Below are 18275 nucleotides of genomic sequence, written 5' to 3' on the forward strand. Positions count from 1 at the left end.
AATAATAACAACTAACTAAAAATCCGTTCGCTTTAGCTGCAAAATCCTTTTGTTTTCCAAGCCCCCCACTCCTCGCCCACTCCTCGCCAAACCGTGCATAAAAAAAGCAGAACCCAAAAACTACTTGCAAAAAAAGGAATAAAATAGAAAAAAGGTTCGCCCCGCTCAAATTCAATGCAAAAGTTTTGCATCGCCGGCGAGCTACCCACATAAATTCCGTGCCCCGCCCTCCTAGATAGCCCCTCCTCTTTTGGCGTCTGACTTTTTTGCGGCATGGGTCGAAAGTTTATCAGCGCGTTTGTCTGCTGCCATCGTACGCCAGTTCCAGTTTCGGCCAAAAAAAAGCAAGAATCCCCAACTCGACCGCTTGTTTGTCTTACTTTTGACCTCTATAAGTGAGGAGCAATCGGTGGGTGGAAGGGGTCAAGACGGGGATGAGACTGAAAAACAGCCGATAATGATGAATTGGATGGCAAACGAACTAAGTTTCGGGAGTGCGCCTCTAACTAAATTATTCTACTAAGTGAATTGAAACAGATTGATATCCATTCTAACCGTATGAACTGATCTCGCAGTTAATAAACATTGTTAGGATCTTAAAATTCCCCTTGCAGGTGAATAATAGTTTATAGTCTAGCCTGCAACAGTAGTCATTTTCCATAAGAAAATGTATCTCAGTAGTATTTGTCTTAGTATGCATTAGTAAAGCACTTTGATACACAAATTAATAAGTATCTTTGTGACGCAATATAAATGTACTTCAAACTAATTTTCGAACATTTTCTCATCTTCTCATTGCAGGTAAGCAATTCAAGAACAAGTCTTTCCCACACAAAATAGTACGAATGCCGACTCGGTTGTAAGTACATTACAATTTAAAACAACTCCCATTGTCTGTGCCGGTTTTGATAAGCCCAAAATGGTACCTTCTCCATGAAACCCATCCTTGGGCAACATTCACGTTTAGTGCAACAATTGCAGCACAAAATTTAGCAGAGACGCAGGCGGCAAGCAGCCAGCCAGCCGCCCCATGACGATGAAACGAAGTTTTCCCAGCCACGCGCAGCACAAAATCAAAATGAAAAATGTTCTCCTACCTTAAGCAGCTTAAAATTAATTCACATGGCCATGGGTGTTGCACGAGGAACCAGCTTTGGTCTGAAAGTGGAACTGAAACCGATGGTTTGGTGTGGCGGTACAAAAAAAAAAAAAAAAGAGAAAAAAAACTTCAGTGCACCGGCATAGAATTATACATTTGCCGGCGGAAGTTGAAAGTGGCAGTCGCGGCACCCATTCAGCCAGGAGGGGTGCAACTTGCAGTCTAACCTCAAGGCCCCACCCCTAACCCCGGCCCTCGTAGCCACCCTGCCTCTCCCCGCCACCAATCCCTACACCCGCCCACCCAACGACTACTTAATAATACGGTTTATTAGCGACATAAGCACATCCGACGCTGCCTCGTCCGCTGGCAGTGCAGACATTTTAATTGGTAGGCGAGTGCATGGGTAACATAAAAATTATAGTCGTGCGGTGGCAAGTGCGGTGGGCGTTGGGTTGTGCCTGCAACAGGGGCGTGCCCCACCAAACAGTGACAGACAAGCTGGCAGCTGGCAGCAGTCAGCAAGCGGGGTGAGGAGCGGGCAGCCTCCAAGGCTGGGGCAATTGAAAACTAGGATATACACTTCAATCATTGGCAGTCTTTGTCTCCGCCAAAGGATCGCCAAGTGGAGCGCCCCAAGAGTGGGGCACGCGGTTATGTGGCGAGAGCGCCCTGCATTGCCACAAATTAAAAACTGCTGCGTTTTTAATCAAAGCTGCATTAGGAGGCCGCCACAACTATTCCGTGAATGGGGTGCCCAACACTGGGCTACAAAAACCCGAACACTCACTACTCATGAGGGCGAACTTGTCGAGTCTGAATATATTTTAACTTCAACTTCAATATTTGCTTATCAATTATAGCAGTTTTGAAGGACATTAAATGGTCATTTTAATTAAGAATGCAACTGCTTAATTGTTAAAAAGGTCTCGACTCCTTTTGGAGTCACTGAAATTATAAATAAGTAGATCTGTCTCAGTTCGGGCTTCATTTTTATGTTTGCCAGCCGGCGAGTTGGTTGTTAAGGATTAAAATGCAACGAAAAATGTTGGCATTATGGCAGCTTAACGGGTTTCACTTTGTTTGCAGCCCAGCCCGTTGCAAGACCCTCGAAACTCGGGAGGGAACCCTTCTTCGCTGCCTGTATTGAGTTGGTGGGCTGGCGGGTCGGGCCAGGGTGGCAGACGTACGAATTTTCCACATCCCTAAATCGCTAGTCTGCTACGCATTTTTGCCGTGCCACTCTCGTCGCACCCGCTCCTGCCACTCCTTCGAGCTTGTAATAATTTCGTCCTCGTCGGGCTCATTTTTCCCTTTTTTTGCACCCAAGCGCAAATCGGTAACTTTGAGCTGGAAACTTTGGAGGCGGGTCGAGAGGGTTTCCGATTCGAGCCGGAGTTTCAGTTCGGGTCTGGACTTGGGTCTCAGTCTCCATCTCCATCTCCATCTCCCGCCCCTACCCAGCACACATATGTGCGCGGGTGCGATAAGGCGACAGAGAAATTGAAATTGTTACCATTTGCGAAGGTTGCCGCTGCTAGACGACGATGACGAGGCTAGGTGTGCTAAACTCACAGCGGGTGGCGTGGGCTGGTGGGGTTCCGCCAAAAAGGACGAGACCGGCCCCATCTCGACAACAGCCCAGCGAGGAGTAGGAGGACACGCGAAGGTTGTAAAACCGCCAACGCCGTCGCTGCTGGAAATTTTGTGCTGCCAACTTTCAGGCGCTTTTGCTCCGAACTCAAGTGCGCTTCGGGGATTGTGTTTAAGGGGGTGGTGGTGTGTGGCCAAAGTGGATGGGGGTCGTCTGGAGTGGGAGCCAGCTGAAGAGCGGGCCGCTTCCCATGCCAGCTTGGAGGCGTTGTTGATTATGTTGGCGCCGGCCACCCAGTGCCGCCTGCAGAGACGAAAGTTTGGCGGGGTCGTGGTTTATCCTCAGCTTCTGCAGACAGGACCTAAATTCAGAGAGTACAGAAGCGTGCTTGATTGAAAGCCTGAGAGAGCGCATCTGAACGATTTTTGACAACCAAAGATAATTTAAGGCAAATTCCAGAAGGCTTGAAAATATATTTGAATTTATATATCACTCTAAAAAATTTTCTTGAATATTCTTGAAAGCCTTGGATATGAAAACGAGTCTATATATTACAGAAATCTTGTTTCACACCTATGATGAACATTTTGAAAAATTCCATTAAAAGTCCTTGTTGTGTACTTCTGTTCTTAACAGACAAAACTTTTTCATAATTTAGGTACTAGTATTTAACAGAAATATGTTTTAATTTTAATTGCAAAACAAAAACCCGCCTTACCTATTCACTTGGAGCTTCGGTACAGCTTGTGACCCTGAATTTTCCTCCTTCCCTAAATAACAAATATGCCCCAACAGACCCTTTTGGCAAATGAATTCTCGAAAAATAACCCTTTCCGGGCATCTATCTGCGATCTAGTAGCCACCCTCACTCCCGGCCGCCGAGAAAAAACCGACGCCGAAACTCTCTTTCAAATGAAGTCTCAGACCTAAACCAGGAAACCCATCACCCTTCTGCAGCTACCACTCTTACATCTATGGTGGGAGCCAAATAATAAAAAACTTTTTGCCAAAATGTTTGTTGTATTATCTGCTGCCCGCGGGGAGGATGAGGCCTTGGGAGGTGAGCTGGGCGTTGGGGGTTGGGAACTGCCCATAAAGGACGCCCATTTTTACGAAAAATATCACCAGCAAAAAAAGGGATACTCGTAAGACCCAAGGGGAAGGCGTGGCGCAAAGAGGAAAACGGAGCGGGGGGACCACGTGAGCTCATGCCAGCAAAACGTTTGCCGCATCTTTTGGGATTTCTTGCCTCGTTTAAAAATCATTCAAGCAGCAGACACCACCGAAACCCAATCCAACTGGCCCGCCCACTTCGACCCAGCCAGGGCCAAAAATTCAGACAGTGGCGCAAATTGTGTCAAAAACCGTTTGCCTCGAATGGATTGCACGGGGAATGGGGGATTGTGAGTGGGGAATGGGGGATGGGTTGAGCCTGGGTCTATGGGCTCCACCTTCCGTGAAACGCTTGTTTGGGCTGCGCATTCATTTTTATGTTTTTGCTCATCCAATACTCAAAGCCATCCCATGGCCCAGCGCCCCCGCAACTGGGGAAACTTTGACGCCTAACGAAAGAGGCAGCAAATAATTCATCATTTTGCCTTCAGACTTCAGAGTATTTCCTCTGCCCAAATCCTGAGCCGAGGAGTTAGGCATGCCACGGCGCAGCCTTGTGCCAAGAAGTTTCCACCTCGCATTTCCTCGCCCGCCGACCGTCAAAGAGGAAAATATTATTTGGAATGGTTTATCATCAATTTTATGTGCGATTTTTTCTCTCTTTTTCTTTTTGTTTGCGCTTTCCTCTCGGTTCTGCTTTATTTCGAGACACATTTCCCCCGACCTTAGCAGCATCCCCTTGGTTTTCCTGGCAATGAGTCGCCATCCACGGGCTTTAGTTTATGGAGAAGGCCACTGAGCCACTGCGACTGTCTTTGCGAGTGAAAATCAACTGAAATTCGATTTGATTATGATTTGTTTCGATCGAAGGCGATGTCTAAGTTGGGGAATGGGGGGCATTAGTATGGGGACTCCTCCACATCCGTTTGCAATGAAAATCGTGATGGCTGAAGCTGAATTTGATTTTTCACATTGCTTGGCATTCGCAGAGGATGCCGGTGCCGGATGGAATACGTCCAATTCATGGCTGAGGAGTCATCTCAGCGCTTTAATGGATTTCTCTAACGAGGTTTTGTTTTAATAGAGCAACGATCCAGATTCTAGCTGTAATAATGTCCGCATAAAGGTTAAAAAGTTTTACGAATTATTTTAGTATATTTTTATCAACACTTTTTAGGTCTGTTTGAAGTTGAAAAATCTATATAAAGCTTTATGTACATTTCCCAAAAAACTTTAGGTATTATGTATACACAATAAATATTGACATTTTCATTTTAGACAGAGTGTCATTATATTTTTTTAGCCTTAACAAATATATTTAATGCAAAATGCTGATAAAAAATTGCAAAAGCATAAGCCGCATCAATCAGCACTGCGTCCTCCCATCGAAAAATATTCGCTGTATATTTATGCACATATTTATATACACCAAATGTTGTTTTCGTGTTTTAGTTATTTTGATTTTTGTTTAATTTTGAATTTTTATTTGTTATGATTTTTCGGCTGCACACACATTTAGTTTGCTTTAATATTTCATTTACTTAATATTTAATAGAGGCGTGCAGAGCACTATTCCATTGTACAGTTGGTTACATAAGTCGATGTGCTATTTGTTATTTTTTATCCCCACTACGCAATACAAAAACAAAAAACCATATAAATAAAACTGAAAGAAATATTAAAAAGGATCGCTTGGAAAAAATTTAAATGTTTGACCAGGCGATTCTTTTCCAGGAATTTGCATATTCAAATAATTTTTTATCAAGCATACATGCAGAGAAAAAATATTGCTTAAGTTGTTCAGAAAAATATTCAAAATGAAATAATATGGAAACTGTCTATTATCTAGAATGATGTAGTAAAGCCAATAAACTACTAAATAGATTAGAGAATGTCATTACATTTTTTTCGTTCTGTGTAATCATGCATTCAGCGGAGTACATACATGAATGATGTAATCAAGGGAGCGAAAAAATATCCCATTCTGCATTAATAAACAAACTTTCCGGACATATATTGCATCAGAAATACAATATAAATCTATTACTAACAAAACAAAACTATAAAGGTTATTGTCTCATCTATTAGATACCCCATACTCTTTTCGTGGAAGTGTGAGGGAATTAGAGATATGCAAGAAACATTAATTGCCCATAAGCTTAAGTTAATTTGAAATAATTCTTGTTAATTGTTGCCAAGTAGATAAGCATTAATAAGAAAATCGAATTTCAGACATATTAAGAGAACATTATAAAAATAACTCTAATATTCACACAATTATCAATCGGAAATAGGGATTTACTAAGAGATGTATTCATACGCATAATTGAATAAGTGGTATCTTATTTTACCAAAACAGTAAGCGCCAACATATTCGCTTATGTATTAGCTAACCAAAATGGTTCTGTCTCCCACTACTCGGATTATGATAATAAGCCAAGATGGGTCACGTTACACAATGCTCCTCCACTGGCATGGGCCAACCCTTTAAGTCAGCTTAAGTGTAGTCGATCGGCGTCCTTTCTCGCATTTCCCAAACACCCAAGCCCCAAACACCAAAACACCCATGGGCATGGCATTGGGTTTGGGTCTACCTTGACTGCCGTTTGGCTTTCCCTCTCACCTGAAGTGACAAAGTCTCGCCATCTCGTTTGCCGAAAACGATGCTGTTGGCCTGCTGCACACATGGCGTATGCGGAATGTGCGTGAGGTGTGGAAGCACTGGGCTATAGATTTCACTTAACTGCAACGCAGTGCCGACGTGCAGGTGTCGTCGACAGGATTCTGCACATCGCCATCTTCATATCATCATGATGATGAGAATTCATATGCAAATCCAAAGCGCAAATCAGCGTAGAAACTTGCCTTCCCATCATCATCAGCCGTATCGCTAGTTGTCTTTGAGCTGAGGGCTCGAAGAATTCCGAAGTGGTCTTAAAGAGGACTTGAGAAAGCCAAGCGAAGCAATGTACCAACTAAATAGCTCAGTAAATAATAAGCTTCAGTTAATGTCCTAGTTGGCAGAATATGCAAACAATCATTAATCACAAATGCGCCAGAATGGTATTAGAAGTATTAAACCAGGAAACGCAGCCCTCAAAAGCCATTATCATCGTTTATTTTAAAACGAGCTAATGGAATATACCAAGGTATATTCTAGACCTACAATTCTTTTGACCCTAGTTTAGGAGCTCGAATTGTGTATATTTGATTGTGTTCCTGTTAGTTTATGTTATGGTTTGTCTACCGATCTATCAGTGCCAACAACTTTTACAACATATAATTATCTTTTATCCAATGAATCTTGCTTTTAGAATTTATTACCTTACGGCTTTGCCAGAGCATGATAGAAAACAATCCCGTGGAAAAAAAATACAAAAACATTTTCCACCTATTTGCGCGGGCAAAACATGTGCCCACTTTTGGGCGATTCACTCACGCAGGCCAACCCCTCAGTCCTGCTGCCCGCCACCTGTCAGGACCCTACTATTGCACCTCCATTTTCCGGCTGCATCCAGCTGGGCTTGTTCAGCTAATGCATCGGCTAACGGGCACATCATGCGTGCAACTTAGGGGTGATGGTGGGGCTTGTGATTTGTAGGGGCAGGACAAAAAAATAGGACTGGAATGCGTCCGCCATCAGGCGCAAAAACCAAAAATAAAATGCAATTTTTGTTTGCCGTCCAAAAGCGGAGGGGGTGTTGAAATTATTGCAAGGCTGGGCGGATTGTGTGTGTCTGTGTTCAAGGGGCTGGGGGCTGGGGGCTGGGTGAACCACCGACTGTGGGTGGCATTAACTGGGCAACAACCCAGCGAGCCTACAACGCAGCCAGTGTGCGTGCATTTGCGTGGTGGGCATTAATTGTGATGTCTGGCTGGGCCCAAAGCCTGGGCAGATGAGTAAGTAGATTTCCTTGTATGTGAGCCAGCATTTTTTCACCACCCCTCGCCGCAGCGGGAAATCGGTTCCACGGCCCCCTCATTGATAATAAGGCCCCCCGCGTTGCATTAACCCCATATCCTTTCCATTTTTTTTCTTTTTACCAACGCTCGCCGGTGCATTCGTTGCATCGCTCGTCTCACATCGGCTGGCTACGCGCTTTTTTCTCCTTTTTATATGTGTATATATTTTTGCATGCGTAATATTTTTACACGCCAACACTGATGCAATGGAGCCTACCGCTGATGCTGTCCAGTGAGCGGCGAGAGTGCGTCTGTGTGTGTGTGCGTGCGTGAAAAAGGACCAAAAAAGCTCCGCCTTTAAAAATGTGTGCGCACCAATTGCCATTTGTGTCTCTGTCTTTTTTCTCCTTTTTCCTCTCACGCATAACGCACGCAGCCTGCAATCGCTGATAAGCGGGATGCACCACCCGCTACCCATCGCCCACATCCCCATATCCCCACCACCCACTTGCCAACGGACACCACCCACTTGCACCGTGTGTTGTTGTAAATGGAAATACAAATAAGGGAAAAAGTTGGGAAGGCCGTTACACAAATGGCAAGTGCAAAAAGGCGTTAAAAAACGACCGTCAACCGCCTGGCCGAAGAAATGTTTTTCTCCTCTAGTGGCTTCGGTTAACTGGTCCATATGGGGCATCCCCGAGCATATGTGGGGTATTCTTTACATACTTGTAGGCGTTCTTTTTTGTATTTTATTTACGCACCTCTGCGACAGATTCTGGAATGTGGGGGACGGTATGGGGGCCTTTGGGTGGTTGGGAGCTGGGAATATGGGGAGGCCGATGTGGTTAAGTGGCCAGGGAAAGAGAGAGCTCGTGCGGTTGCGGTCGTTGAAGGAAACGGGCATCAATGTCTGACAATATTATGTTTCAATTTCGGAACGTGATGCGGCGGAAGGGGGCGTGTAAAAAACGATATATAGAGGGACATGGGATAAATTACAAATGAGCCGCTTCAAAGGGACAACGATTTTGGCTGTCAGTGCGAGAAATTTGACTCTATGATTAAAAAAGACGAGCAACAACGGGCAGGAAGGAAAAGAAATGACTATAAAAATATTTAAGTTAATCAATTACTGTTATGCTCAACTTGAAGACATGGCTACTATTAAATAAATACTTTTCTACTACTTCTAAAACGGGCACTAAACATCAGCAGTTAAATAAACTAGGAGAGCTAAAATGTAAAAGCCATATTTCCCAGCCCAATCCCATTATTCGATCCAGTCAACCGGCTGTCTCGTCCTAACCACATCATAAACTAATCAGACCAGACAGGGAAGGAGCGGTACCCGTTCGGGTTCGATTCTGAAAGGACTCCCTGCTTTCAGCGGATAACTTCGCGTAGGTCAACAAAATGTTGCATACTTTATGGCGCTGGACAAATAATATTCGCGTGCTGCATAAAAAGCGACGGCTCGTGCCTTTGTTGTTGGGCGATTGAGTGGCATGTAGAGTTAGTTACAGTGGCCCCGAAATGTATGTAGCCGGCGCAACGATTACACGACCCCTTCTGCCGCCACCCACTCAAAAAAAGCGATCTGATGTGAGTAACTTTGACCCGTTTTGTGGCCAACAGCGAGAGTTGAAACGGAAGGGGCGGAAAAAAATCAAATCAAGTGCGCGAAGGGAACGCTTTTGCCAATTTTTGTTCGCTCCTTTTTTATTTGCTAAATAATGTTGCCTTCCACTGGGTGGAAAATGGAAAAGCAAAACATCATCAATGCCGTAAAGCGCGGAGGACGCAAGAGCGGAAAAGCCAGAGGCTGCGCTTTGGGGGTGGTTCAAAGCTGCACTCATTGCCCACCCTCGATTTATAAACAAATGCATTCGGTACTAAGCCTTGATGCAATGCTTCCTTTGTCGGCTATACACTGCAGTTAATAATGTTCCATTACTCATAATAGATTTTATTTTATTTATTTTCACTTTAATAGCATTAGGGAAGCTTATATTAAATTATTCATATTTAATTAATAAGCAGAGCATTTTTATTGAGTCACCGTTCTGATTAGCTGCGCTTCTTGTTGGAAATTGGCACTGTGCTCCTCCTGATGCTACTGCACCTTTACATCCAGCACTTTTAACCACTTCGTGTTTTACCAACATGAGCTAAAACAGTTGCAAAAATAGTTTCCACTGGACCCGCTTTCTCTTTGCTTTTGTGCGTGTGGTGCAAAAAATAAAATAGAAAATTCTATAAAGCGCACACGGGGCGTATGAGTGCTGGCAGTTGCCACGGCGACACCCGGGCTCCAAAAATGCAGATGATTCGGGAGGATGGAGTATATATGTATGTGCCATTCAGTTATATTCAGATTAGGGTCAGTTGGCAGAATTTTGGGCATAGGGCTAGAATATATGGCAAGATCGTTTTGGGAAGAAAAAAAAGTAGTTATTAAATATTTTTTATCAGCAGTTTATCAAAGTACAAAGAATACATTTTAATCATCTATCGGCACTTACAAATCAATGCACAGCTTACGAAGCCATAATCCCCTTTTTGAACTATTAAGCTAAGCCTGTTATTACTTGATTCATAACGCGGCCTTTGTCACTTTTTCGGGCCCTAATCAAATAAATAACTTGCCATCCTATACAAATATCAGAGTCACATGCATCCTATGTAAATGCACACATATCGCTTATGTATATCGCTTTCAATATTTCATATATACGGCAGGGTATTTGTTGTGAGTTGTTACGCTCTCCACCCATTTGACCACCCAGCCGTCGGCTAAAACCGTGGCTGGTAACTAATTTGAAACTGTCCTGGCGTATCCTGCCCCCACCATTCACTGATTTTTTCTATATTCCCTATTTGTTTTTTATTTTGGTGCACTGGCTCCATCACGTTGAATGCAGTTCCCATGTTCGGCCGCTCACTCTTTGTAATTGCTTTGACCAGCGTGGATATTATTTTATTGTGGGAATTTTTATATATATATATATTCTATATATATATATATATGCATATATTCTATTGCGCAGTACATGCACTTAATGCATTCGAGGGTTGCAGCTGGATTTTTAACCGGAATGGAAGGCACCCATATGAGAAAAAACTGCTGTGCTGCACTGGAATAGAATCGTTCTACTGGAAGCTATGTGGCTGCAGGATTCCATTGCCCGTTCTAGACTCTTCCAGAGGTCTTTCCTTTATTTTGCACAATGTTTCAGGAGATACAACTCTTTGTAGAAAACTTTCAAATGAAGCACAGGAAGGCAAGGGCAATATCTTCCAATTTCTTTTGCCAATCAAGTTCCCTGAAAGCCTCTCGCCCCACATGCTTGACTATTGAAGAGCTAGCCACATGAAGAAAGTGTACACATTTTCCATTAATTAAAACGAAACTGAAATTGGGGACGAGACTCTGAATGGACAAAGACTTGAGGTTAGACTACTTGCAAAAATGTTCAAAGTCCAAGGCTGAGACGGAACCGGAACAACTCCGTCGGGAGTCTGTGTGACTGCATGTGGGCCGATGTTCGGATTCTACTTACGGATATTCCTCTAGCTGCTCATCCACACGACTTGAGCTCATCCCGAGCAACCTTGACTTTGCCAGCAGCCGCAGGCCAAAGATGAGGTGCTGTCCCCTCCCTCGGCAAGTAATTTGTTTTGGGCCTGACAGCAGCCCACGAGGCGTATGAGTAACACCTGCCAACTAGGAAAACGCACACACACCACGCGCTCAGACACGCAGGAGCAGTGGCCATAAATCCTAGCATTTACTTCCATTTCAAGTCTCGCCTGCGAGATGGGAAGAGTTGCTTTTGAAGTCGCTCACACAATTTTGTAACCCTTTTTCGGCAGCGATCCTAGTGTGAGGGATGGCAGGAAGCCCCTCTAAATATCAGAAATATGCGGGCTTGTGGCATCTTACTAGTTGAGGCAAAGGCAAGCCAATGGGAATGGGAAAAGCAAAAGCGACGTGAGCGGGGAAGGGGCAGAGTTCAATGCAGAAGCAGCCCCCAAAACTAACAACCGATGAGGTGACAGGGGGAGGATAAACATGTGCCGTTGCTGGCTGCCAGCCTAAAAGCAGGCTTTGACTTCGACTGCGTCTGGAGCACACCACTACAATGCCGGCAACCTCTAAGCACACGCATAATGAATTACCACCCAGGCAGGAATCGTCCTTCGTCCTTCGTCCCTCTTCCCACGCCCTACGTCCCCTCGCTTCCTTCGCCACCAACTGCCGATGACATATTTCTCCAGACAGAGGCTGCCATCCCCTTCCCGCCGAGCAGCGCCTAAAAGGAGCTAAGAAAATTTGCGTTTAACTCATAAGTGCGTGAAAGGGTTGCCAGGACCTGAGTCCCAGTCGCCATCCCATCCCGGTCCATCCCATCCTATCCAAGCCCAACACATCCTATACCCGTACCCAGACCGAACAACATCCCTGCCAGGGATTGCCTCTGTGCACTGTCAAGGAAATTGTAGTTTAAATGAAATGGAAGTTGCTTTTATCAACGGCGAAGAAGGTGGTCTGGGGGCTTAGGGTTTCGGATTGGGAATGGCAATGGGAATGGGTGGGGGTTAGTGTGTGTGAGCTTTCTTAGAACTTCTCCCCCGTGTGTCAGTGAGTGTGTGTGTATATAAATTAAAATGCCTAAACATATGCATTAGTTTTTGTCTCAGTCCCACACCCCTTTCATGTGCGAGCTTGTGTGTGTGTGTGTGTGTTTGGAGGCTTGGGGTAACTCCAAAGTTTTTGTGGTTACGACATCGGTTTTCGGGGGCGGTGCGAGCGAGGATGCTTGAGACAAGCCTTGGAACTGGGTGGTTCTTAGGGAGTGAGGCGAACTGTCAGTCTCGAGTCGGTCTCGAGCTGTGGCCCGACAACTTAGTCTAATGAGAATTCAAATTCGAAACCCAACTACGCAATCGTGCTGAAGAAATTAAAAGAAATTGCACATGATGTGTGTGGGTTGGTTGTTCCTATTTATTGAGCCGTATGATATATATGTTCAAACATGAAAGCCTGTAGGTAAGAAATCAAATATTTGTTTCACTTTCTGGCAATAAACTACAGAATATTGGCACAAACTCAAGTTGAAGACTTAAACAAAACAGTACAAGGCCAGCTGCAGCTTTTAGAGGCGAAAAGGGTCTTATGTTAATTAACTTATAAATAAAGAAAGTACATCTTGCTCTGAAGATAAAGGAGATCAGGTACAGGTTACCAAAAAACAAGCGCAACTTTAAATTTTGTCATATTTAGAAAACAGTTTTAGTTCCACACAAAACATTTGTGCCCAAAAATTTCACAATTTATTTCCTGCATCAAACTACCCCTATACCCCAGAGATCGAGCAAATTAATGTTAATTAAGACTTAGAGTCCATTCACGTTTAAAGGGAAAAAGAAGGAAGCCTCAATCTCGATGACCATCCACACGGAACACAGCTTCATTTGTGCTGCCATTACCAGTACCAATCCCCAATCTCAGAACCCCAACGCCACGGCCCCACCTTAGGAGTGTCCTTCAACCACAAAACCCAAAGAGTGCGGAGGAAAAATGCTTGTGTGCCGGACGCCCAACGTCTTGGGCGAAATGTTTCATTAGAGCCGTGTTGGCCGCAAAGGGGCAGGACAGAATTCAAACCCGACCCCGGCCCACCAGGCCGACTAATTTTCAGTGCACAGAAGGCGGACAGTGAAAAAAGGCAGCCCCAAGAATGGACACAAAAAAAGGAGCAGATTGAGGGTGAACTGGACCTGCCCTGAAGATGAAAGTCGGTAAAACTTTCCCCTAGAAGCCCGGTCTGGGGTTTTGGGACGCTTTCTTTGACGATTCGTTCCTTTTTGCATTCTTTAAAATGGTCGAACGAACTTCCAACTGGTTCTACTTCTAATCATTGGGATTTGGCATATCGAACTGAGTCCTGAAAGTTTGTGCGGTCTCTAAAAAGTTCGCTCACAGATTTCTTGAAAAAGCTGAAAAATTGAAAGCAGGCGGTAGTGAAAATTCACTACTGAGAATGTACTTTTGTTTAACAAAAAATGTATTTGAATGTTTGCTGAAACGATTGATGAAAATTTTAACTAATAATTATGTTGCAAATCAAATCTTTAAGGCAAGACTTTAACGAGTTCAAACTATGGTTGCACAAATTAACGATATAGAAATGTTTAATAAATTGTTATATCAATTAGAGATAATATGCTCAACCAGAATCTTTCCACATTTCTACCTTTCAGGAAACCATTCCGGCAACACCGGTCGTGAGCACCGACACAGCCAGCGTGGTTGGTGTGGGCGTTGGAGGCGTCGGTGGAGGAGGGGCGGCAGCTGGCGCAGGAGGCGGAGCAGGTGGCGCTGGCGGACTCCTGGGCGATGTGGTCAGTGGACTGGGCGGCGGCCTCGTCAACGAGTCCGAGGCCTACGCCGGCCTGATGAAGGACGCGGACAAGCTGAAGCTGATGCTACTAGCCTGGAACTACCAGAACTCGACGGCGGTGCGAAATGGAACCGAGGGTCCCGATTTGAGTGTGGTGGGTGGTCTCTGGGCGCAGTACCAGAACGCTCTGGCCCAAAACGCGGCAGCTGCGGCGGCGGCCAGTGGCAAGATGGACAGTTCGCTGTCGCCGGTGCCGCGACAGGATGCCCACTCGCCCATGGAGACGCAGGACGAGACTAACTCCTCCGGCCAGAAGGAGGAGGACGAGGTGTCCGAGGATGACTCCGATGACAAGCTGGACGAGAAACTGGCCACCACACACGATCCCGAGCGGCTCAAAGCCTTCAATGTGAGTAAAGCGTGAGCTGTGAGTGAGCGGCGAATGTAAAGCCAAGCGTTGCCAAAGATTCGCCAGACATCTGGTCACGTCAGCCAAACGGGTTTCTATAACGTCCATTCCTTCCTTTCAGATGTTTGTGCGGCTGTTTGTTGATGAGAATCTCGATCGCATCATTCCCATCTCGAAGCAGCCCAAGGAGAAGATTCAGGCCATAATCGACTCTTGCGCCCGGCAGTTTCCGGAGTTCAGCGACCGATCCCGCAAACGCATCCGCACCTATCTGAAATCGTGTCGGCGCAACAAGAAGACCCGCGATGGATGGGAGAATACGGTAAGTTCTAAAATAGAAAAGGTGATTTACCTCTTTCCCAGTGTTCTTATAATTATCATAATTTTTATACAGAATAGAGGTCACAAACTAAACTCAATTCCAATTTTTCCAGACTCGGCCCACTCCCGCTCATCTGACATCCGTGCAGGCGGAGCAAATCCTGGCCATCGCCTGCGAGAACGAATCTATGAACGCCAAAAGAATGCGCATCGGCCTGGAGCCCATCACGCACGCAGTTCCCGCTCCTGGAAGCGCGGTGGCCGCTGCAGCAGCCGCGGCTGCGGCCGCAGCGGTGGTGGCTGCCACAAGTTCCAGTGCCGGCGGCACCAGCACCACGGCCGCCGGCAATGCCACTGCTACCTGCGGCATGGGCGGTGTTGGGGATGCTACCGGTCTGACCAGCGCAGCAGCCGCAGCTCTTCCGTTCGTCAGCGCCGTCGGCTTCGCCCGCTCCACGCCCAATTCGGAGCACGCGGATGTCCTGCCCTTCGGAGGGGCGGGCACTGCGGGTGGCAGCGGGGGCGGTGGAGCCGCCGGCGGAGGCGGGGGTGGTATGAGCTCGGCGCGCAGCTCTCCCTTGGCCCTCAGCTCGAATGCCAGCGTTAGTGGCGGCGCCAGCGTCACCGGATTGACCCTCGCCAATGGAGCAGGCGCCTCCAACGGAGCTGGTCTGCCGGCCAGCAGTCCGTACACCACTGACTTCAGCTCCCCCTCGACGGCCTCACCTTTTGTCGCAGCAGCTGCAGCCGTGGCCGCCGGCAGAGCCCCCAGCTATCCCGGATACTTCCCCGCAGTGGCTGGCCTGGGAAATGGTAAGTAAACCATGCGACAAATTTTCAAATATAGTTAGGCGAAAGTGGGTTGCATTACCTTCCAGCATGTTTTATAAATGATGTGCTTAATCATAGTACTGTCTTGCTTTTCAGTTACGCCCACCGATCTCTCGATGAAACCGACCAGCGGCCTTGGCGGCAACATGGTCAGCAACAACAACAGCAACAGCTCCGTGACCGGCAACATCAATTCGCAGCTGAGCGCCGCCAATCTGGCCAGCCTGAGCAATGCGAGCAACAACAACGCATTGGTGACCGCCACCCAGCAGTTGCAGCAGCTGCAGCAGCAACAGCAGCAGCAGCAACAGCAGCAGCAACAACAGCAGCAACAACAACTGCTGGTGGCCGGCGGCGGCGGGATGGACGGCCAATCCGTTCGAGCGCCGCCCATCCTGCCGCACAAACTGAGCGCCAACGAGGTGACGGCCGCCCGGCAGGTGATATCCGCTTACCGCGAGAGTGCCGCCTTCCTGCTCCGCACCGCCGACCAGGTGGAGCAGCTGCTCGTCCAGCAGCAGTAGGTGTGGCCCGTGGTGGGGGCGGGGTTGTTCCTATTTTAAATTAAATTTAAAATGAATTACACACACTGCAAACAAAAGAGACACACACACAAGCCAAACTAAGCGAAAATAGTCAAACCATATAGCGCAAAACTAAGACGACTAACACTTTCTCACAGGATGCAAGGCAGAACCATATGTAGCTAAAGAAGTTCGTTCAAACAAAACATTTTAAGTGTTTTTTCCTCCAACTACGTACAGCATATTAAAAATAGAACTTAACGATAAACAAAAACCAAAAGAAATATTGCAAATATCACAACAGTAAAATAGTAGAGCTGCTTGGTACTGAGCTCAATTCGATATTTTAACCACATTCAACTTCGGTTTCCATAGACATTAGAAGATATTCACTATAGGGATGGTTTCAATACATTCTCTTTCTTCCGAATTTCTCTATGAACTAATTCCTTAAATTTGACTAAGATTAGATGCAATTCAGATACCAAGGCGGCTCTAATAAAAATAAAGCCAAGCAGCAGTTCAACGTACTACAGTGTCTACTAAAAGTAAACCTACAATAGCCATACACAAACACTCGCATTCATTTTGTTCAACTTTTATTATCGCATTTTTTTGGACTCTCAATCCTTTGGATAGCCGCAGATTCTGGGCCGGTTTTTAAGATGCGCGATTTGTTAAAAAATTTAAATATGATAAATAAGTTAAAGTATTGTTGTAAATTTTAAGAAAATGGAAAAAGAAGAAAAAAACAAAAAAAATCGTAAAACTATGAGAAAACACAGGGTGATACTTTGAGAAATTATTACAATGCATAAGCTAAAAATTAATTAAAGAAAATGTAAAAAAAATTTATGGAAATGAGGTAAGGCATAGATGTTGGTAAATGTGTATTTAAAGTTTAGAAATTACAATTACAATTTGTATACTGTTCAGGATTAATTGTTCTCGATTACCATCATCTGAGTTTTTATCTTATTTCATTTTTATTAGGTGTATATAATTTTAAAGTTTTTATTCTGAGACATTTATGTTTAACTGTTGCTTTTTACTCACCTTCGATTATTGAATAGATACGGAATAAAATATTTAAATACAAAATAGCATTTCATGTTTTTTGCAAATATAAATGTGCATGTTAAAATAAGAAACACTTACACAAACTCATAGAAACACATGGAACATTGGTATGTATGAGTGTGCAGAACGACATGGAGATCCGCTATGCAAGGCAAATTATAGAATTTAATTATATAAATTAATTGCTAAAATTATTTAACCACAAATAATTATGACTAAACCAACATAGATACTCCAAACGAACTTGATGGCTTGCAGGAGAAATATTTATACGGAATACTTAAATATAATGTAATGTGTGGCATTTGCATTGAAGAGTAAACTAATTAAACAAACACGAGGGCAACACAAATGAAACAAGACATTTTAAAAATCGAATTAATAAAGAATTTATGAGAATTATATGTACATTACAAACGCTTGAATATTTATTGGGGCCTACTTCTTTCAGGAATTAATAAAATATCCATTTTTTTAGTTAGCTGAAAAACTAAATTGTGTTGGTAAAAAATACAGTAACGAATTGTATTGATGTTTCGACATTAATGACTTCGTGTCTAAATCAAAACCGATATACTATTGTTTATTTTTTTTTTATAAATTTTTGAAGTCATATATTTATATGTACGTTTCGGCGGTTGCCAAAAATATAAATTTTATATAATCACAGTAACAAGTCTCAATAGGCGTTGTTGTCAAAAGCATCATACCGTATGATTACCTCAAATCATAATGCTGCTGAGAACACAAACGAGACATTATTAACCCAAAGAAATAAAATAATACTTCGAAATTCACAGAATATTCAATAGTTTGGTCTTTCTAAAACTTAAAAACTTCTTTCTGCTGAAAGATCTTCCTGATTTGAAATGTAATTTGTTATTATACATTTTTTTACTTTTCTATGTAGATACATATTTCTACACAGCTCTACATCATTTTAATACTCTTGCTCACACATAGATGGCGCCAGCCCTTAAATAAGTTGTGTTAT

General features: G+C 44.4%; 1 protein-coding gene across 2 annotated transcripts in view; it reads left to right on the forward strand.

The window, feature by feature from the left end:
* The window catches only part of LOC6611254 (glycine, alanine and asparagine-rich protein), a 55909-nt gene extending 38211 nt beyond the window's left edge, over nt 1–17698 (forward strand). For both annotated transcript variants that reach the window (XM_032722216.1, XM_032722221.1), the window contains 4 exons: nt 13977–14525; nt 14647–14847; nt 14960–15659; nt 15774–17698. In XM_032722216.1, coding sequence (XP_032578107.1) covers nt 13977–14525; nt 14647–14847; nt 14960–15659; nt 15774–16201 — 1878 coding nt within the window. In that variant the 3' untranslated portion in view covers nt 16202–17698. The remainder of the gene's footprint in view (nt 1–13976; nt 14526–14646; nt 14848–14959; nt 15660–15773) is intronic.
* Nucleotides 17699–18275: the final 577 nt, after the last annotated feature.

This window comes from Drosophila sechellia, chromosome 2L (assembly GCF_004382195.2).
Source record: "Drosophila sechellia strain sech25 chromosome 2L, ASM438219v1, whole genome shotgun sequence".
NCBI lineage: Eukaryota > Metazoa > Arthropoda > Insecta > Diptera > Drosophilidae > Drosophila > Drosophila sechellia.